Genomic DNA, 22,732 nt, shown 5'->3' with positions numbered 1-22,732 from the left:
ATATGCTTAAGCTCTCACAGAACCATCATGAGGCTTGATTTTAAGGGACCTCCACAAGCTCTCATCATTTTCCACTCTTTCCCTTTACCACCTCCATGCTTTCTGCCTTGAAAACTTCTTTAAATATCAAGAACAATGTCCAAAACACCAGAAATTGGCAGAAAACTATAGTCATACTCATAGTAAAAAATAATTTGTTGAAAAGAACAATTCCACATTGGAGTTTTCAATTAATTGAAATGAAAATATGATGTGCTATGATCAAAACAGGATTTCCCATTTTGTAGGAAAGACAGAAGCAATGGATAAATTGGGGAAAAGATGTTCCTTAGAACGGGACTTTAGGCAAAAATCAGTCTGATTTTAAGGCACAACATTAAAGAAAAACTGGAAATTAGAAATACATAAAATTGGAAGCATATAATTCTTGTCCAATAAAAAATGTTATGGACTGTCAAATCTTTTCATTAATAGTTTTCATTCATTTTCCAAAAGAAAATTCTGGAATGGATATATCCCATATTTTTTTTTTTTTTATTAGTGAGGAGTAGAGATAAATGAGTTCTCTAACAGGAGAATACAATTAAAATGCAATCACCCTTCCACCACGAAACAATCCTCTCAAAGGGGTTTCCCAGCTGAGTGTTGTTTTCAGGGCTGGGGCACCACTCCCAGGACCATACCTCCATTTTCATGTCATGGTCCTTTGGGTAGTGTTCATCCACATTTTCTCCCGCTGGCGACCGCGGTCGGGTCGAGGCAGTGACTGACAAGTCTCCTCGAGATATGAGGGTGCACATGTATGCATCATGAGAGAAGACATCATGTCGGATGAACTCACAGAAGAGCAGCACCAGATTCACAAATTCCACCTTTTCACATTCACTGTTTGGATCCGCTACGTAGAAACAAATCAACAATCAGTCCCCTTGATACAGTAGGGGGGGAAAAAAAAATAGGAAGGCTTAACAAGGGGTGCCTGGGTGGCTCAGTTGGTTAAGCATCTGCCTTCAGCTCAGGTCATGATCTCAGGGTCGTAGATCGAGCCCCATGTCGGGCTCCCTGCTCGGCGGGAGAGGGAGGGTCTGCTTCTCCCCTGCTCTTCCCCCTTCCCTCCCTCCCCACTCATGCTCGCTCTCTAATAAATTTTTTTAAAAAACAAATGTAAAAAAAAAAGGAAAGTCTTAACAATATTTTCTTTTTTTTTTTTTTACACAGAAGAGTTATTAGAAAATGCACTATGAGGTGCAAGCATTTTGTGCAGAACAAGCACACGATTGTCCCGCTGTACTTGAAAAATAGTATCCAGTGTGCTAAGCACAATTTCAAGTTTAAAGATAGTGGTCCCTGACAAATGAGTAACCACTTAATAATATAAATACGTAAAATTTCAGGTAAGGAAAAAAAAAAAAAAGGCAGCACCAAACTGCTTTCTCTGGTTTTACTATTAGAACAGCTCATGACTGTTTTCATAGCTTGAGAGTGTCTGTATATTTGTGAGGTATGCGTGTGTACCTTTCAAAGGACACTTTATAATAAAACAGTTCAAAAGGTACTTGAAAATACTACTGCATGGGATCCACTAGAAAGAGGGAAGGTGCGAGACAAAAAGGCACGAAGATGGAGCTCTGCAGTCTTTCTCAGTTCATAGCCAGTCTATTTAACTCACGTTACGACTTTTAATACTGCAGCTGCACTCTGAAACTTTGTACCCTTGAGAGAGATTAAAAAATGTTAAGAGCAACCCTTCAAAGCTCGGGCCCTGCTATCATCATGCTCGCAAACACCAACAGAGACAAACAGATGGATCCAGGGAACATGAAGCGCCTTCCCTAACACTTAAGCCTTAGCGTTTGCTGTCGTCCACTGCAGAAGTCAGGGATGCACAACATCTACACAGAGAACACACATAGCTCTGACAGCAGGAAATGGGATCCAGAACAAGCAGAGGCAGAGAGGAGGAAGGGCTTCCCAAAGAACAAGCAGGAGTGGGGACAGGCTGAGGAACACAAAGGGCAAATGTGTATCCATCTCCTCCAGAAATACAAGAGAAGGTAGAGCAGCTAACTTCCACTCCTGACCATGTATTTTCTGCTCCCTAGGATCTCTTCTGTCCTCCATTTTTCTGCTTCCTCTTCCGTGTTTTGCTACAGCTGCCTACCTTGCAACCATTAGTGTGGCTCCAGCTCTCCCCTGAGCCCAGAACAGCCACCAAGTCACTTAAGGAACCTCATCCCCAAGCACCATTCAACCCAAAATGAGGGCCTTCTCAGAGGAATCAGAAGCAGTACTATTTCCTGCTGCTTTACCTCCTTCTTCACAACAAACCTGTCCCTCCCGCCCCCTCCATGCATTTTCTCCCCTATCACTTTTCACTTTATGCCATTTTCTGTTGTTTCAGCACTATCTACCTAAAGACTCACCCTGCTGTACTGTGTCACATGAAAGCCTCAGAATAAGATCAAGACCGCTAAGCACACATAAATGAATTTTTTAAGTGTCAGTTTACAGTATAAGCCTGCTGGGCTTATAATCCCCAAACTCTTGACTCCCCACAAACAATAGAATAAAAGACAGAAGAATGGGAGATGACAGAACATCCCATAGAGTATAGGCGAGCAGCCAGCCATCTGCACAAATTATTTCCTTACATCAAGCACCTGGTTATAAAGTACTCTGGTTTGACTTTTCCCTTTTTTCTTATCAGGAGTCGTAAAATGAGAACTTTTGAAAACAGTGCAAAAAGAGAAAATTCCTAATCACAATAGTGATTTAGACAGTGAAACATCAGAGGACCTTAGCTCCTCTATTTTGGTAAGAAAGATCTAGAAAGGGAAAACTAGACCACCAAATATTAGAGAATGAGGTGACTTATTTTTAAATTTTTAAAACTCTGGAAATTTTCAAGTCTTTGCAGCTCACCTAATTTTAAAATTGCATAGAAATCTCCATTAAAAACATTCAACAAAATTTTGCTCAGTAAAACATACATTATATTCATCACCAAGAACTCTTGATTAAGATGTAAATAAGGAAGAAAGAGAGTAAGAATTAGCTCCAATCTTTTATTTAAGATTTAGAAGCAAAGAACTTTACTTACATAATGAGGGGGCCTGTGTATCTAAAAACCTTAGTAGAACATTCTGGAAAACAGGCAAACTAGATCCAGCAAGAGAGGCTGAAGAAATGGACTCCTTCTCATCTAATACCTCTGATTCACCACATCTCTAAGATTAAAAATAAACAAGCACAGTTAATTACAGAGGGCAATGTAGCCACAATGGATCATGAATTTGTTAGTTTTTTATTAACATTTAAATTGGCAGAAAAAAAAAAACATGCAAAATTAGTTGAGATTTCTGTACTTATTTGAGGGCTATGCGTCATAGGTAAATATAATATCTCAAAGTTAGGGGAAACTACCCCAGAACAATTCAAATGATTTCCAAGACACCCATGGAAAACATTATTCATGTAAATTATAAACTCTCCACAAGTTATAACTATCCACCGAATATACAGCATAGTACAATAAACTACTCATTATCCCTATGCAAAATTGCTAAAAATAACTCAAAGTTGTCTTCATTTTTAAATAGCTCATGCTTAACTAACTGTATATACTTCCCCTAAGAAACTTTTGGGCATGTTATTGAGTTCGATGTTTTTGTGTTTGTTCTTGCTAGGTGAGTGTATTTACAAGTGTGTACAGGGGATGTTGGGAACTGTGATGTCAAATGAGAAAGTGAACATAATTCCTCTGATAAGATTCTTTCACTCATCACACTTCACCAGTTAGGATCTCTTAGAACCTGTGGAATCTCCATAGCTGATGAAAGTTAGATCTAGAGAAGTTGCATTCAAGACAGAACTTACTAGGAGACCAGAAAAGAAACAGTTCAAAAGCAATCAGAACCCTGTTTTCTATTCTTTTTCATATCCCTCTGACCTTCCCATTTTCATTGTCTATTCTTTAATATTAATATATTCATTATTACATTCCATCCTCTCTTCACGAAGGTCAAATTTTGAAAATGGTGATGGTTCAACAACAATCAATTATCTTAAACATCCCTCAGAGAATACATTTTTTAGATGTGGATACATTTACACCTATTAAAATTACAAAGTCATCAGTGTGAGCCTCTTCCAAAAGTGATTGTGTGTGTGTTCCTAGAACACACTGGAAGAAGGGATGCCTGTGTGATGTAACAACTCAGAAGGAGCAATTAAATTTGAGAAATTCAACTTACTAAAATTTACTCATTGCAATTCACAGATCTATCTATTTCTAGAAAAAACAGCAATGAAACACCTTTCCTAAACTGCACATTGTAAAATGGGTCATGTGTTTCATACCTTACTTAACCCAGTATCTTCAAGCCCCACGTTGAACAATGTGATCCTTTTTATTTGGTGAATAGTACTCTCCCAACAGGAGGAGATGTCTATAGATATATTCTTCCTATTTCATTTTTTAAGAGCTTCGCAGGAAAGAGTATTATCAGTAAGACAGAACTAGCTAAGTTCTCATCCATTCATACAACATTTTCTGAGCATCAACTATGCACTGAACACTATTCTGGGTGCCAAAGACACAACATTGAACAGGGCGGGCAAGGTCCCTGTTGTCAAGCTTACATTCTAGAGGGCGGTAGGCAGGCATTAAACAATAAACCAACAAGGAGAGGAAAACAGAGTGCTGTGAGAAAGAGCGCCTGAAGGGTGGGTGACGCAGGATCTTCCTGAGGAGGTGACACATGTTGAGCTAGGAATGCTAGAAAGCCACACTTCCTAAACTAGGAATGGCAGAAAGAAACTGGCCATGTGAAGACTAGGGAGCAGTGTGCCACCCAGTAGGAAGAGCAAGACCAAGGTCCCAAGGCAGCAGCTGGTTTGCTGTGCTGGAGGTACAGGAGGGCCAAGGCAGCTGCAGCTGTGACCCAGGGGAGAAATATTGAGACGAGGGAAAGGCGGTCCAGGGAGGCCCATACAAGGCTCTGTGGACACAGTAAGGATCCATCAGGAGTCTGCTTAAGGGGACAACTTGATCTGCTTCTAGTTTGAAAAGACGGTGGTTGCTGCTGTGAGGAGCAAGGAGCAGAGAGGAGGGGGCCCTGCAGCGGTCTGCGTGGGGCGGAGAGACCGCGGGCCGCTCACACCACACAAAGCCTTTCTCCTGGCCAGACCTCCAGATCTCACGGACAGATAAGGGGGCTGGCTGAAAAATTTTCCCTTCAACAAAAGCTAAAGTTTATCAAGTTAGCTTTGTTTTGGTTTTTTTTTTTCCTTCATAATCCACTTCCGAGGCTTTAAATGCTCTCTCTGGGGCCAAAATACAATCTCAGAACTAATACAAATTGGTATCTGTAATCTCAAAATCAGAACTGCTCAAGAAAATACTCCCAGGGGCGCCTGGGTGGCTCAGTCGTTAAGCGTCTGCCTTTGGCTCAGGTCATGATCCTGGGGTCCTGGCTTCGAGCCCCGCATCGGGCTCCCTGCTCTGTGGGAAGTCTGCTTCTCCCTCTCCCCCCGCCCCCCGCTTGTGATCCCTCTCTCGCTGTGTCTCTCTCTGTCAAATAAATAAATAAAATCTTTAAAAAAAAAAAAAAAAAGAAAGAAAATATTTCCAGATCCACTAAAGTATTAGGTAGCTTTAAAATTCAAATAGTTGGTGTATACTATATACATTTCTGTGTGTGTGTGAGCGTGTATATATATATGTATATAATACAAAACGTATATATGTGCATGTGTATCTCAACCTCATATAGGGAGAGGTCTTTGTTCTAAATCAGATGTTAGGGGCGCCTGGGGGGGGCTCAGTCAGTTAAGCATCTGCCTTCGGCTCAAGTCATAATCCCATGGTCCTGGGATCGAGTCCCACATCAGGCTCCCTGCTCAGCAAAGAGTCTGCTTCTCCCTCTGCCTGCTGCTCCCCCTGCTTGTGCTTGTGCTCATTCTCTGTCAAACAAAGAAAATCTTTTAAACAAACAAATAATTCAGATGTTGAAGTTTTATTTTAAAAGATACAATTCTAAATTAGTCCAGAATATAAATTATTGGCTTCATCAACTCAAAGGGATCCTATATGTAGTCCTTATGTGAATTTGTACATTCTCCCTTTTTTCCTTGGAGAGAGAGAAAAAAATAGCATAATGAGTAAGAAAAAAGAATCCTCGGGGTGCCTGGGTGGCTCAGTTGGTTAGGCGACTGCCTTCAGCTCAGGTCATGATCCTGGAGTCCCAGGATCGAGTCCCGCATCGGGCTCCCTGCTCGGCGGGGAGTCTGCTTCTCCCTCTGCCCCTCCCCCCTCTCATGGGCTCTCTCTCATTCTCTCTCTCAAATAAATAAATAAAATCTTTAAAAAAAAAAAAAAGAATCCTCTCCAAAACAGTTATTTTTAAATGATGGCGTTCCAATGTCAGAAAGAAAACTGAACCTACCTCTGCCTCGATTTCCGCCTGCCTCTTCTCCAGGAGCTTTGCCACAGCTATGGCCCTGTGCTTGCCCGACCGTTTGCAGCTCACCGCCCACTCACACAGCAGTGTCACCACGGCTTCGTCATTGGGGGCAACCTACAGTCAAGAGAAAGGGGGACCAGCCACGTCAAGTGAAGCGCTCACCCAATGACAGAAAGCAAGCGATGGAATTTTTAACACTCTTAAAGCTTTCTTTAATTAAGCTTTCTTATATTTTATTATAGTCATTTCAGAAAATGTTCCCAAATCCTTTTTAACTGAAGTATAAAGAGCAACACTTTAGTGACAAGGAAGGAAATCACTAGAACAGCTCAGTCTGTAACAGTTTCAAGGGAATTAACAGTCTCCTTGCATATGCCTTTCATCTACACAGAATTATCACCCAGCCCCACTGATCCTCCAGAGCTCAACACCAAAAGCCAAGAGAAAGGGCAACTGAGCACTGAATATCCAGAAGAGCTGCTCCCAACCCCAAGCACTCACTCCACTGTTGGCCCCCTCACACTCAGAGGCCTCACTCGCTGCCCAATCCGAACATGGCAGCTCAGCAAGCCACCCACTCCAACAAGGAACTGAAGGGAACTGGAGGGGAGGCTGGAATGCTGGCCAAAGACTCACTGCATTAGAAACAACCAACATAAAAAATGACAACCAAGCATCAGAAAGAAACAAATTATTAAAAGCAGACACAGTTGGCAGAGGGCAGTATATCCTGGGTCTATGTGGGGCTCAGCACTGTCCCTGGAACAATGCACTGTGGTTGCCATGGCCTAGAAATGGGCCCCACAGACTGAGGATCAGAGGGGTCAAAGAAAGGTCACAGGAACCCAAGTGACATGAATTAGAGACAGGCAGGGGGAGTTAAGAGAAAAGAGGAATCATCCTTTTATGTAACCTCACCTTTCCTTTTAGAGGATGCATGCCAACCAATGTAACACCAATTGCCCGTTTTTATTATTTGTCCAGTTGTATAAACACTATGCCAGAAGAACTGGATAATTACAGTATTGGCATTTACGTGAGAAGTCCTTAACGTTTTAGAATCCATATGTTCGATTGAGATTATAACAGCTGTAAACACACTCCCAGGAAAAATATGCAGACATACACACATAAATCTAGCACAACTTTTCAGAAAGTTCATGGACTCTAAGACACCCAAGAATCCCAAGGTAAGAATCCCTAATCAGCTTGTAGATACTAGCAAACAATTTAGATCATGAAAATCAGTTTGTTCCAAGATTCTTAGTCATCCTACCCTAAACTTGGTTAAACACATGTTGACTCAAACAAAGAAATGTTACTTAGGGCAGATCTCAAAAGCATCTCTAGGTCTCTTAATTTAAATTAAAAGAAGTAATTCAATTAAAATATATAAAGATTGTTATGTTTAACACTTAAAAAAGAAAGCAGACTAGAAGGAATGTTTGCCTGGATTCCATCTAATCCAGAGAAAAGTCAAAATATAAAAGTCAATTCAGTGAAGCACCACATGCTTAGATTTAGATTATAGACAACAAAAGGAGTTACCCTAAAAATACTACCATCAGTTTTTAATAAATTCATGCAGTCAGTAATGTGCATCATATCCACATTTATAAAGTTTTTTTTATTTTCTTCAGCATCATTAAAATAAGATGAAAATAGGCTACAAAAGAATAAATGACTCACTCGTTCAACTTAAGTAATAGGTTCTGCTTGACTTAAAGATGCACAGAATAGCACATATAAGGGAAAACACTTCTTCTTAACACATCCAGATAGGACCACGAGTTGGGGTAATGTGCTAGAAAATAAGCCCTTCTTAGGAAGGAGTCAATTCACTTCCAAAAGCACTTATTAAGTACCCATGCTAGGCACTGAGGAAACAAAAATTTAAAAGACCTGGCCCCTGTGCTCCGAAAGTTCACCTTCTAGAAAGAAAAGCAAAAAAGACAACTAATCATAAAGCTACAAGACGTGGGGTGCCTGGCTGGCTCAGTTGGAGGAGCATGCGACTCTTGATCCTGGGGTCCTAAGTTCGAGCCCCATGTTGGGTGTAGAGATTACTTAAATAAATAAATAAAATAAATAAAATAAACTTAAAAAAAAAACAAGAAAGCTACAAGACGTTTTGACAACATCGAAGAGGAAGTAATTAAGTCTGGCTATCTGCACCTTCCATATCTCAGTCCCAGCTTACAGACATCTGAGATCTTAACTTGAAGACAGGAGGGCCTGCAGTCGGCCTGCTACAGCTGTGGTCTCAATTTGTAATTATTAGGAAATAAGTGAATTACGAAAATCCAAGGAAAATGCTGCTGAAAAATTATGTTTTTAAAATATAAAATTTATTACAGAAATTTTCTTATATTCATATCAGTTATATGCCCATAATCTATTTTCAACTAATAAATATTTTCCAATACTGGCCAGATTCAAATAGTGCAAAGTCCACTCCTTTTGGAATATCAGATGGACTGCCAAATAATGCCAGTCCTTCCTTAGGATATTGGAGTGGTGGGGATGGAGGAATACATAGGTTCTGTGCCTATTTTAAAAGAAACAGTAAGATACTACAAAAGATGTTTTATTACTAACTTAGAAAATCATGTTGGAAAATCAGGGCACATGATACCAACTTGAAAGCAAACTATCCCTGCAATATGAATAATTACATTTATGTATTTGGGTCAAAATGTACTTCATTAGTTCTTTATTACTGAAAAATTATCTATTAGTTATAAAATACTTTTATAATTTCAGCATATTTTTCAAGATAATTTTTCAGTGAAAACTCCCCTTCCGACTCCTACTAATTACTACAAAGTTTTGATTAACATTTTAAGCTATTTTTACCAAGAGGCCTCTTCTAGCTTCCACTACCAAAAACGAGGATATCCTGCTTTTTTCACTCTAAGCACCAGTTCCAGGGTATATCCAATTAGACATGTTCAATGTGCATACAAAGAGACATCCATGGCTCACACTCCCCATAGGCAGATCCTTGCACCCCTCCCCCACTACTCTGCATCAATCAACTTTTGGAAAATTAGAGGATCACTCTCATTTGCCTTCCAGATGCTATTTTACAAATTAATTCAAGTAACTGCCAACAGGACATCATAACCTCTAATATGTAAACTGAAGTGCATTTGCACCCTATAAACAAATTTCTAAGAATATTAAGCTCCATTTCTTTAAAACAATAATTATTTGTTAAGTGAAATTTAGTAAATATGATTTTAACATATAATAACTTCAAGGCAAAAATTTGAGGAAATTTAGGAGTTCAAGATATAAACTACAGTCCCTGTCCTTCAGCAAGATGGCAATTAAGTGGGAGAGACATACATGTGTACAAATAATTTGGAAATGGAAAGGAAATGAATGAAAAGGAAAAAAGGAAAACGGGAAATGAAAATTATCTCAGAAAGTCAACATTTAACAGAAGCCGAAAGAGAAGACTGAAGGAAACTACTAGATGCTTCCTTTTAGAAAGTGGCTTTTGGGAAAAATCTTGAAGAATGAGTTAAATTTCGAGAGAGATGAACAAGAGAAGAAACGAGTATGTGGTGGGAGACAGAATAACACCCCCACCCCCAAAGATGTCCACACGCTAAAGCCAGGACATGTGAAGACATTACCTTAAAGCACAAAAGGGACGTTGTGGCTGTGATTAAGTTCAGGATGTTGAGGGGGGGGGGGAATTATCCCGGATTACTGGGTGGGACCAGTGTAATCACAGGGGTGGTTGTGAGGCAAAGAGATGTGACAGGGGAAGCAGGAGCCAGGGTGAGAGAGAGACTGGAAGATGATGTGCTGGGTACTGTGGAGATGGAGCAAGGGAACACAAGCTAAGGAATGCAGGGGGCTTCTAGAAGCTGGGAAATAGAAGGAAACGGAGTCTCCCCTAGAGGCCCCCTAAGAATGCAGCCCAAATGATACCTTGATTAGAGCTCAGTAAGATCATAACCTCCAAAACTGCAAGAGAAAAAATTTGTGCTGCTTTAAGCCACTAAATTTCTGATAACTTGCTATGGCAGCAACAGGAAATTACTTCAAAGCAGTTTTAAACAAGCAAATAAAAAGTGGCAAAGAGGGGCACCTGGGTGGCTCAGTCAGTTGGGTGTCTGCCTTCAGCTCTGGTTGTGATCCCGGGGTCCTGGGATCGAGTCCTGTGTCAGGCTCCCCGCTCGGCGGGGAGTCTGCCTCTCCCTTTCCCTCTGTCTCCTCCCTCCTTGCTCATGTTCTCTCTCAAAGAAATAAAATCTTTAAAATATGTTTTTTTATATCATTTGTTCCAATAATTCAATCTCTGAAAATATAACCCAAGGAAATTATCTTAAAGTAAGAAGATAGGAGTGCTCATCAGTGAAGCATGATACTAAAACGCTCCCCCCTTTCTAGCCCCAGAAACTGACAGATTCCCTCTGAAATTTGAAGGAGGCTCATAAGGGATCAAATCAGAGAAAACAGAATGAACTCACATGGAGAGAAAGTCCTTATGGATGGTTCACAGGCAAGAGCATTTGTCTTCAGCAATGAACTATGGACATTTGTGTGGTGTTTTATTTTTATTTCTATTTTTCTGCAGACAAATGGTGATATTTCAGTATCTAATTAAAGATGTATAAATAAGGAAGGCAGACCGGAGAGGCCTGCCACTGAACAAAGGAAAGGGGAAGTCCAAGACGCATGATTACCAGTAAGACTCAAATCCCCTCCGACAGCATTCTCCCCTCTCAGACAAGGGCAGCTCCCCACCAGCCCACCATTCCTCCCTTCTTTCAGAAGCAGCACTCCTACTTCTTCTGGGGATACTGCTCCTCCTCCTGCTCCAGGGGATTCACAGAGGGGTACCCCATTCCTCTTAGATTTAGTGCTGCATTCTGTATTGGGGTCTTTGATAGGCAGTGAAGACTGGGCAATTCTTTGGTCACAAGAAAAAAAATCTATCAGGTACTCATCAGGCATGCTGCTCTGTGCTCAACCTTATAAAACATTTGGGATACTAAGAGATTAGCCCTGACCAGATGAAACTGCCTCTATTCCGATCAAAAATACTCTTCAGAATAGGTTTTCTGAAATACGCATTACTTATTCTAGTCATTACTAAAATCTTAGCATTTATTAACTGACAAAAGCAGACACAACAAAAATTAAAAGCTGAAAGTTCCTGACCTTAAATGTAAATCTTTTCAGTCATTTTTTTAAGATTTATTTATTTGAGAGCGCAAGCGAAAATGTTCGTGTGTAAGCGGGGGGAGGGGCAGAGGGAGAGAGAGAATCCCAAGCGGACTCTGCATTGAGTGCAGAGCCCCACATGGGACTTGATCTCATGACCCTGAGACGATGACGTGAGCCGAAATTAAGAGTCAGACGTTTAACCGACTGAGCCACCCAGGTGACCCTCTTTTCAGTCATTTTTAATGAAAATTTAAAACATAAAATAACTTAGTATGGACTTATAATCACCCTCAAAATCAGTAATAAAGATATCTTGGCAAATTTACAGGTGGTAATAAAGATAATTAACATTTATTGAGTGCTTACTCAATTTACAGTCCAACATTGCAATAAATGTGTTTCAGGAATTGTTTCGTCTAATCTTTACTACCTATAAGCTAGTTATCATTGTCATTTTACAATTAAGGAACCCAAGGCATAGAGATGTCAAACAGCTTGTCCAAGATCACTCAGCTAATTAATAAAACTCTTGCCACAACATAAATCTTGGGAAATGACCTAAGTAAGTACAGCAACACTGTGTGTTCAAAAGAACCCAGGAAGGTAATCTTGACCCTCGTCCTAGAATACACAATGGCCTTTGTGTGAGCTCCAAGCTTCTCTGGGCTCTTCCACCTCCACTCTTGATGCTTACAACATCGGAGTATTCTGCTCTCTTGTGCAGAATATTACTTCCATGTAATATGCATCTTTCACAACATGGCTTCATGGTTATTAGATCTCCAGCTATTGGTTTCAAATAATCCATTAGGAAATGGAGACACACCTCTGAGAGCTACTAAAGGAAAGTCCTTTATCATCTCAAATACTGTAAAGGGGACCTGGAATCTTCAGGAGCAGTAACAGGCAGCTTTACATATTGATACTTCATAATAGATAGTAAGACTTTAATAGTCCACAGCATGCACCCCGAGGCTGCAACTACATAGAAGCAACTAGGATACAGAAGAATGAAAGAGACAGAAAGAAAGAGAAATTGGGCTATGGCACATAAAATTAAGGCCAGAGAAAAAGCACCAAACCAGGGGGTCAAGAATCTGAATTCTAGCCACGGCATAAATTAAAACATGTAATCATGGCAATAACAATACTAACACTTGTAAATGTCCAGCCACAGGTAGTAGAAATAATAGCTGAATATATTTATCGAGCAGACACTGAGTGTTTCACACACATCACCTCTAATCTCCACAACAAACTCTGAAGTAGGTCTTGCTATTCCCATTTGAAAGATAAGAAAACTGAGGTTCAGAGGTTAAGATGGTCAAGGGCACAGAGATCTAAAGGGGCAGAACTAGGAGACCTAATTCCAAAGCCCATTTTTCTGTTGCTCCCATCATCACCAAATCAAGATCTCTAGAAGCACAAAGAGCATCACTGGGATGTTACACGGAAATCTCTCAAGTAGGGGCACACGCGAACGCGCGCGCGCACACACACACACCAGGAAGCCTGTTGCTAAGCCCCACTCCAATCAGTCACTGCCACCCAGTGTTCCAGTCAGACTCCTACCTCTTTAGGAATGTGCCAGACTTATAATCAAATGGACACGCAGAAAATGAATTACCAAAGACTTCGTTCCTCCTCTAATACTTGCTAGACCAGATACTCGTATAAGTCAAGGATTTGTCTTTTTCATGGTTTTATTTTCAGCATTTATTTTCAGTGTCTGGCAAATAGTAGAGTCAACAGATACTTTTCATCATAGAGTAAAAGCAACACTGTCCTACATGAAACCAAAAGCAAAAACAAGGTAAGATGGGGGTCAGACAATGGTGGGAGGAGTTTACATTTTATTCCCCTCCCCCAAAACACACATGCACTTACTTAATATAGAAAAGTATCTGACAACCTAACAGCTAATTAAGTGTTAAGTACTAGATGTATTCTCATTCCTAATTTAATGAGTCAAGGATGCTGGTCCCAACACTATTACTTAGAATCATTCTGAAGGATTTAGCCAATGGGAAGAAGGACTAAATACTTGAGAGGATATGGCAACATCACTAGAGCTTACATAAAATGATTATCTTCTTCCACCAACCCAGAGAACTAGAAGGCTTTATTAGAATAAGAGAGCTGAACATCATGAGTAAAACAAAAATAAGCAAGTGATGGACAACAGTAAGCAGAGAGAAAAAGAAAATCCAGCAGAATATTTTGTAGAATGTAATCCATTTATGTCCTCCAACCTGTACATAAATGCCCAGGAAAATATCGAAAGGATATGTTCCAAAATGAACAGTGGTTACTGCTCATGTACCTAATGAGTGTTTGCTATACGATATGCCCCGTCCTGATGCTTTCACTATAATGCTATGACTGTTGAGCAAACTGAGGCCTAAAGGTTAAGTAACTCGTTAAATGGCTCAAAGCTACTAAGTCACTGACCTAAGAGTCAAATCCATGCTATGTGCTCCACAGGAGGAGCTCGTATGCCAACATACCCCCCACCTTCTGGGCAGAAGAGTGGGAGAAGCGTCCAAGTTGTGGGCTAAAGGGCACTTCATAATGTCAAAAATGTATTCCATCCTATGCACATAAAAATCACAAGACACCTGAAACTAGTAACATTGTATCATCCTGCACTGTATTGTAATAACTCGTACTTCAACAAATATTAAAAACAAAAAAAAATCACAAGAAGAAATAATTGCTATAATGAGAACAAGTAAGACAATGAATGGACACAAAATTCAAAAATCAGCAAGGTCCTTCAAATAACAGCATTGTTCTTTGGCCTCATGAACTTTGGAAACACCTACAGTGGTAAAACATTGAAATCATTGTTAACTCTGTTGCAAATAATCATCATGATGGTGCCATCTACATCTATAATAAAGACACCCCAAATGTGAAGAAGTTCTTCATCATCAGGGAGATCGGTCACATTTTTCTTTCCTGGGAAGGGTGAGCTTAAACTTGATAGGTTAAGCCTAATTCAGTTTTTATTCAATTACTCAATAACCCAATGGTCTATAAAAACTAACCACATGTCTTCTATAACAAACAAAGAAGGGAAAATAATTGACAACTACATCTGAGAGTCAGGCTTCCTCTAGAAATTAGAAGATACTTGATCAGATTGTTTGCTATTTTAAGAAATTTGTTAATATGCTACCTATATTATAAAACGATACCATAAAAGGGAATGGGGAAAAACCAATGACTCATTAATGTAAGCAACAGCAAACTAAAAGAACTTGAGATCAGATACTGAATAAGGCTCTTCAACAGCTTTATAATCTGAGACTAACAGGACAAGTTTATAAATGTAATTAATCACTCTTAGTCAACATTAAACAAAATGGTCATATCTGGATTAAAAAGTCATATTACAGCACCAATAAACAAGGGATAATATATAGAGCAGTGTTATTAGCAAGTTATATGGCTTGCAACCTGAGGCACATTATGGAGATCTGGATGAATTTCAAGAGTTGCATTAAGTTAAAACGTGGTCTAAACTGCTAATAGAACGTAAGCCTGTTGTACATGATCACAAATAGCACTTAACATGCAGAATCACCATGAAGTAAGACTAAGGTTGTTAACCACAAACCCAGAAGACAGGATATTTACATATAAATAGTATTCACTTGTGAAAAATCTTTCTAAATATGAATGACTGATTCCCTATGTACATTTCCAAAAGATATTTAAGATGGCTAATTTTTTGATGGAAAACAGGCAGGTTTTCCTAGTCTCACATCCTTAGAATCAATGAGCCTTTAGGTCTTAGGACATCTAAGAAACAAAACAAATACCATGAAAGCAAAAAGGACTTTTTTTTTTTTTAAGCAGCAGTTAAACATAGCACAACTCTGAGTTCTGAGAAGGTGACAGATAAGAAAACAAAATTAAAACAATTCCTCTGAGTATATAAATCAATTAATTGTCATTAATTTGCACTATGCCAAAAGATGAATTTGCCATTCTCCAGTTACATCATCAACATTTAAATAATAATACAAATGCAAAAAATAGTTTTGAGAACAATATAATTGCAGGATAACAGAAATCATACATAAGGAGGCGCCTGGGTGCCTCAGTTGGCTAAGTGTTTGACTCTTGATTTCAGCTCAGGTCATGATCTCGGGGTCATGAGATCGAGCCCAGCATCGGGCACCATGCTGGGCGTGGGGCCGGCTTAAGATTCTCTCTCCCTCTGCCTGTCTCCACCTCCCGGGTTGCACATGCACACTCCATCTCTCTCTCAAAATAAAAAGAAGTCCTACATAAGACAAACTGTAAAGTAACTCTCTCCAAAAGTCCTTGAAAAGTGTCAGGTCTCTCTTACTGAAAATAAGGAAAACACTCAACTTAATATCCAAGAGTCATCACTGTATGGTACGATAAGCTTTACTTACTTGTCTTTTAGGAAAAATGAAGGGAACATATAGATGAGAAGAGGGAAACCTAAATTTCTAAAACATGGTACTAGGTTGACAATGTTATCCAACCATGAACATAACACAAGTGAAGTGGATTCTAGTAGTAAGACACTATACAGCAACAATGACCCTGGGGGAACAAGGAACTAGCTGGAATCCAACCTGCTACTTGACAGCAAAGCCAGGACTCAAATTCAGGTCTGAACTGGCCTCAGTTGTGTGATACTCTACAAGGGTCAGCTTGCCCAACTTGAAGATTTGGATTTTCTAACTTAAATATTGTTTACTATGTTGAAATTGTTTCACCTTTAAAAATCAGGGATTATTCCTGCAAATAAATATACCAATATTAATATGGAAACTGTGGCAACTATAAAGGTTTTTCCCTCCTTTTTCCAAAATTATCTGATGCTTGTTTGTTCCACTATAGTTACCTGAAATAAAATGATTTATTAAAGAAGTAGGACAAGGAATAGAATGTACTAGTCAAGAGTTGGGTCCTAGGGGTGCCTGGGAGGCTCAGTTGGTTGAGCGTCCAGCTCTTGATCTCAGCTCAAGTCTTGATCTCAGGGTTGTGAGTTTAAGGCCCCATATGGGGCTCCACACCCAGGGGAGCCTACTTAAAAATTAATAAAAAAAAAAATCTTTTTTAATTTTTTAAAAAAGAGTTGGGTTCTAGAACCATTTAGGATTCTAATCCCTATTTTCCCACCAGTGAGTTGGGTATAAGCTTGGACAATTTACTCATCTGCCCTACGCCCTGGTTTCCTCATCTGCAAAGGAGATAAAGAAAAAAAAAATTTTTAAACATGTTTCTCACTGGCCAGGGAAAATTTAAATGAGATGGCATAACACATAACAAGGCTTAGTACTTAAGATGTACTCATAAAAAGGCTGAAGAAAAAAGACTTGTATCACATGCTCAAAAGCAATCTAAGAGGCCCACCACAATCTAAGTGGATTCATGACTGACCCTTACCATTACAGTAATGTCTAAATGTCTGGACATGCCATTTCCCCCACCTCCAACCATGTTAATATAATCACCCTTTCACAATAAGTTTACTTGAAGAAAGAAGAAAACGGTAGCTGTAAGAGACTGGCACCTCCCCCTTTGGGCGTCCAGTAGGAAACCATGTGACTTCTCCAGTACAGTGCACTCAGGCAGGGCTGCAATCCGCATCAACAATTCTAAAATTCAGCACATGCATCTTAACGGGAAGCCATCCAGGTGTGTTTTCCTTGTTTGCCTAACTTCTGCCTCATTTGACTTTGTTATCTTGAGTCTTAATTTTTAAAAGTGACTCTTTCTTACATTAAACATTAAAAACAACAACAACCCAAAAATACCTCTAAGCACCGAAATGAGCACGATCTCTTTCACTACATGGTAGTACTGCAAACACCTCACTGGGGGTGGGCCAGTCCCATCCGACTGCTTCCCGGATGAGGGTAAAGTCTTTGTGAAAATCAAAGAATGTAAAAAGCCTGACAGATGTTGGCTGTGCGTTTTGGATTAAAGGATTGTGTGATGGCTGTGTGTGTGTGTGTGTCCCCACAGTAGTCCCAAGGGACCGTAGGACCATATTCCTTCCATGTCTCTAGAGTTTAACTGCTTCCCTAAATATGTCAGTTGTAATAGTAGGTAGTGTTTACGGAGTACCCCTTTACACGCTAGGCACTATAAATATCTGAATGTTTTCTCGACATTGTTTCAAGTCATTTTCACATCATCAGGAGGTAGAAATCCCGTTTTACAAGTGGGGAAATTAAGACTCATGAAGAGTAAGTGAATTGTACGTAATACCGCCCAAGAGATGCGCTACTAACCTGCTGATTTTACAGCTGAGAACTCTGTCAGCCGCCCTCCTACCACCGCCTGCGCATGCTTCCTTGTACCGTTGTTAAAGCCAATATATTCTATAGATTTTCTTTCTGCATTCCCCCTACCCTTCCAAACCCAATCCCATAGAGGGCTTTCCTTTCCAGTTCACTGTCCCAGCAGCTTTTCTGTAAGCCCCCCCAAAAACCAATTCAGTAAGTATTTCCTGAGGACATGTGGGGCACCAGGCATGGTGTTAGAGACTGGTGATACGCTGGTGAGCCAAAGGAACACAGACCCCGACCTGCGGGGCTTTAGGCTGGCAGGGAGAAAAACATGCAACAAAGCCCAGCAATGACCAGCAGACGGAAACGGAGATTTTCCTTTGCATGGTGCTGAGGGTTCCTCAACCACATGGCTGCCAACTTGGTCTGGCCCTGGCCTGGGCCAGAGGGGAGTCAGACGGCTGCTCTGGACTCTGGGCCTATGCCATTCAAAAAAATCAGTATGAACTCATCACACCTATTCAGAGAATGCTTCATGAGTAAGCAGGAAAGCAACAATAAATATGTAGATTTTCAGGTTTGTTTAGCAGCAGGGAAAGAGGAAATGTATGTGTCGCTGCAGCTGTTCTGGCCTTTTCATTACTCAGGACAAAGTCGGCTTCCCCAGGCACCAGAGAGAGAAGTGAAAAGGCGGCTCTTCCTGCCATCTTTAGACTCTCCCTTCTATCCATGTCCCTGGCGGACCCAAAGAGGCAGCTACTTCTCCCTTCACACCCAACCAACACAAACAAGGAAAGAAGCCAAGAGGAAGGAAGCGGTCTGGCTTCTCTGTAAGGCTGAGGGGCACTTCTCCCCCAGACCTGAGGTCAGCAATGTGGCCCCCGCCTGTAGGTCCCAAGTGACAGACTCAGTCAGGACTTGGAATCAAGAGGTGCCCTCCATTCCCAACAACAGTCCCTTTCGTGGACATCAGGCTTCTCTGCCTCCCATGACCCAGAGCAGAAATGGTTCTGAAACACTGAACAGGCAAATCAGTAAGCCAGTGTTTAAAACAGGCACCATGAGGGGCAAAGTGACAGGCATCTGGGCAAACATGGCCAACAGACACTGCCTGGCTTGCAGTGTGTGTTAAGATTGGAAAAGTTCGGGCGCCTGGGTGGCTCAGTTGGTTAAGCGACTGCCTTCGGCTCAGGTCATGATCCTGGAGTCCCGGGATCGAGTCCCGCATCCGGCTCCCTGCTCAGCGGGGGGTCTGCTTCTCCTTCTGCCCTCTTCCCTCTTGTGCTCTCTGTCTCTCATTCTCTCCCTCTCAAATAAATAAATAAAATCTTTAAAAAAAAAAAAAAGATTGGAAAAGTTCACATGTAAATCTTGACATCCAAGTTCTCTTGAAATGTCGAATGATCAGACAACAGTGGGTTTGCCTTCCCAAGTAGAATCTGAGACAGGCCACTCTACTCAGAGAGGGCAAGCCCCCTCCTGGGTTGCCTCTCAGGGGCCCTGGACCCAACAGCCTACCGTTAACTTGCACCACCTCCTGACAGCCATACAACACAAGTCTCCGAGCCCTGTCCTAAATATTACAAGTTTTATTATCTCCCACTATACTGAATGGAAAATCAAGCAGCACAGATTTAGAGTAAGTAAACATTAAGGGTTTTAAGATTTATATTTTCACCTCTCTTACAACAGTACCCAAACCCTAACACAGAAGCACCTGCTGAGGATAAGGGGGGCAGCAGGGAAGGAGAGGGTAAAGGAATAACGGCAGTCCACGGAGAATGAGCAGAAGCACACCACAGGCCTGACACACCCCATCGTGGGGCCCACGCTCACTCTCATGACCACAGTCCAACCACAGGGCAGGACAAAGGCCTCAAACGTCTTCATTCCGTGCATGACGGCTTTGACCAAACACGGAGACTTAATGACACACACAAACCTGAACTTCAGACTCCGAGTCCCATCTGTAGGGCTGCTCTCCCACCTCCCTACAAGAAAGTGAAAAGAACTCAATTTCCTTTTAGCAGTTCCAGAGAAAACGGAATCAAGAAGGGTGAATTCAACTTGCCCAAATAGATGTGAGGAAGCAGGCTGAGCAATCCAGGGCCCAGGCCTACCTAAAACACAACTTCAACAAAAGCAAACCTCAAGCTCACTGCAATTGCAGAGGCTGGTCACTTGTTCTATTATCTTTCATGTTGTCTGTCCTAACACAAATTATGAAACCAAAAAAGAGGAAGTACCTTTTAAAGAAGTGAGACCTGTTTCTGAATCCAAATCACACCACTTTATACAACTCCTAGTCAGAAAATTATAGTTACATCATATTGGTTCTTCCAATATAACACAACTAATAATTATTGCTATTTATCATTCACATTTTTAAATATATTTATAGACTGCTTTATAATTCTCAAAGTCCTCCTGTCCCTTAGGGATAGGTAAGTTGGCATAGAGCATTTGCCCTAACAAATGAAGGCACTAAGGCACAGAGCCTGCAAGTAAGTTGCTCAAGGTCACACAGCTGATCATAGTTAATACAACTCCACAGCTCATCCATGAATTCCAGATATATATATATATAAAGTGACTTGGTAGTCAAGAAAATAGTAGGCCCTGATAAAGAATAAACACAAAGATGAAACTCTGTCATTTGCCTGCTTATACATACACACCGTGGTATACACACACACACAGATGCCAAAGCCATATTGTAAAACTTACAATATAATGTTCAATAAAAATTAATTTAATGTTAAATATTTTAATGTTTAAAAATTATCCTAATGTTAAATTAACTGGATCTGCCTAGTTATTCTTTCTGACAGATTAAGAAAAGGTGACCAGTCTGAATTACAGGTTTAAAATAAAATTTTTGTCTTACTCATAAAAGAGCACTGTAACCACAAAGCAACCACTCACATCAACTCTTTCCATAGTGGAGTCAACATTCAATATAATTAAACGGGCAACACTGACGCTCCTTCCAACGAAGCATGTCACGAGAACATCTGGGACTCTCAGTCCTGAGTACATGTCACCCTCTAGTGGCATCCCCCTCCCCATATCCTGGGTGAATTCCCTCATTGGAGACAACTGTGCTTTAGAGAGCTTATAGTGTGATTTTATTCACAAATACAAAACTTGGGGGGCACCTGGGTGGCTCAGTTGTTAAGCGTCTGCCTTCGGCTCAGGTCATGGTCCCAGGGTCCTGGGATCGAGCCCCTCATCGGGCTTCCTGCTTCTCCCTCTCTCACTGAGTCTCCGTCAAATAAATAAAATCTTAAAAAAAAAAAACAAAAACAAAACTTGGGGCGCCTGGTGGCTCAGCTGGTTAAGCATCTGACTCAATCTCAGTTCAGGTCTTGATCTCAGGGACGTGAGTTCAAGCCTTGAGTTGGGCTCCATGCTGGGCGTGGAGCCTACTTAAATATATATATATATATATATGTATATATAATTTAGGTAATTATATATACATAGATATAAAACTTAATTTCTGCCCTTGATATGACACTCATCATTTCCTCTTAAGAGTGCTAGTGAATAACTTAAGTCTCTGTGGGTGAATGGGGCATGTAATTGTGAAGTTGGGCAGTTCATTCACTAGAAAGGTCTACAGTGAGGCTAACCACAAAACTCAAGTGGTTGTGGTGCACTTGCTAAAACACTCAAAAGAGAACAACACAATCTTTACTCAACACTTGGTGCAAGAAGCTTAGGAGTCCAAAAGGACATCTTGAATTTTAGGTATCTCAACTTTCCTTCCAGGTATCTCACTTCAGTATATTAAAACCTTAGTAGTCTTGCAACCTTTTATCTAAGAAAGTCTTTATTACAAATGGACACCATAAAAGAACACAGTAACACCTTGTGTTAATTAGCAGAGAATTGTGCAGACTTATAATCAGTGTACTCTACGGAAGTACCAAAGCATTGCTGAGACTTCACAATGAATGAGAAAATATGCTCAGTCTGTCCCTCACTCAATATTCTGACATTCTACTTGGCAGCAGTGAACTTGACACCTTATCTTTGAGAAGCAGGGTGACCACACAAATTATTCCAGAAAGAGGAATAACCTACAACAGGATCACATCAGGTTCACATCAGGGTGGGATAAGGAAAGGTTTTGGGTTACTGTTTCTGTTGTTTAATCTCTCCTTTCCCCATATGCATTCCCAAAGGCTAGTACGAAAATCAAAGATAATAGTAATCAGTCAACTAAGGTGTTCCTTGAAGGCAGGTACCATGTCTTAAAACTTCTTCATTCTTGGTGCCTAACACAACCTGGCTATACCATGGGTTTTTGCTTCCCATTGCAAAAAGAAGACAAACTTGTTCATTGTCCCAAAATAAGGTTGAGGGAAAAAAAATTGAAAAACCTTTGTTGATAGGGCAGTTCAATAATGAAACAATCTAATCCAAGAAAGCATAAGATAATAATTCTCTGTGATAGTTAATTTGGTCAGGCCATGGTACCCAGTATTTTGGGGCAAATTCCAGTCTAGATGTTGCCGTGAAGGTATTTTTTTAAATGTGGATAACATTTAAATCAGTAAACTTTAAGTAAAGCAGATTATCCTCCATAATGTGGGTGGGCCTCACCCAATTTGTTTAAGGCCGTAAGAGAAAAGACAGGTCTCCGAGGAAGGAGTTCTGCTTCCAGATGGACTTCAGACTCAAGACTATGACATCAACTGTTCCCAGGGCCCGCAGGTTGCTGGCCTGCCCTGCACATTTCAGATTTGCCTGCCCTCATAATCATGTGAGCCAATTCCCTAAAATAAATACTTC

At 40.6% G+C, this 22,732-nt stretch overlaps 1 protein-coding gene across 1 annotated transcript in view; it reads right to left on the bottom strand.

Annotated features, from left to right (window-relative positions):
- The window catches only part of MED12L (mediator complex subunit 12L), a 317,050-nt gene that overhangs the window by 216,214 nt on the left and 78,104 nt on the right, over positions 1-22,732 (bottom strand). The window contains exons 12-14 of the mRNA XM_034997061.1: positions 6,447-6,578; positions 3,101-3,227; positions 684-898 (exon numbers count right to left, since the gene is read on the bottom strand). Of these exons, the coding sequence (XP_034852952.1) occupies positions 684-898; positions 3,101-3,227; positions 6,447-6,578 (474 nt within the window). The remainder of the gene's footprint in view (positions 1-683; positions 899-3,100; positions 3,228-6,446; positions 6,579-22,732) is intronic.

The sequence above is a fragment of the Mirounga leonina genome, unplaced genomic scaffold, assembly GCF_011800145.1.
Source record: "Mirounga leonina isolate KUSES-001 unplaced genomic scaffold, KU_Mleo_1.0 Mir_115, whole genome shotgun sequence".
NCBI classification, from domain to species: domain Eukaryota; kingdom Metazoa; phylum Chordata; class Mammalia; order Carnivora; family Phocidae; genus Mirounga; species Mirounga leonina.
This window is presented reverse-complemented; position numbering and strand designations above follow the sequence as displayed.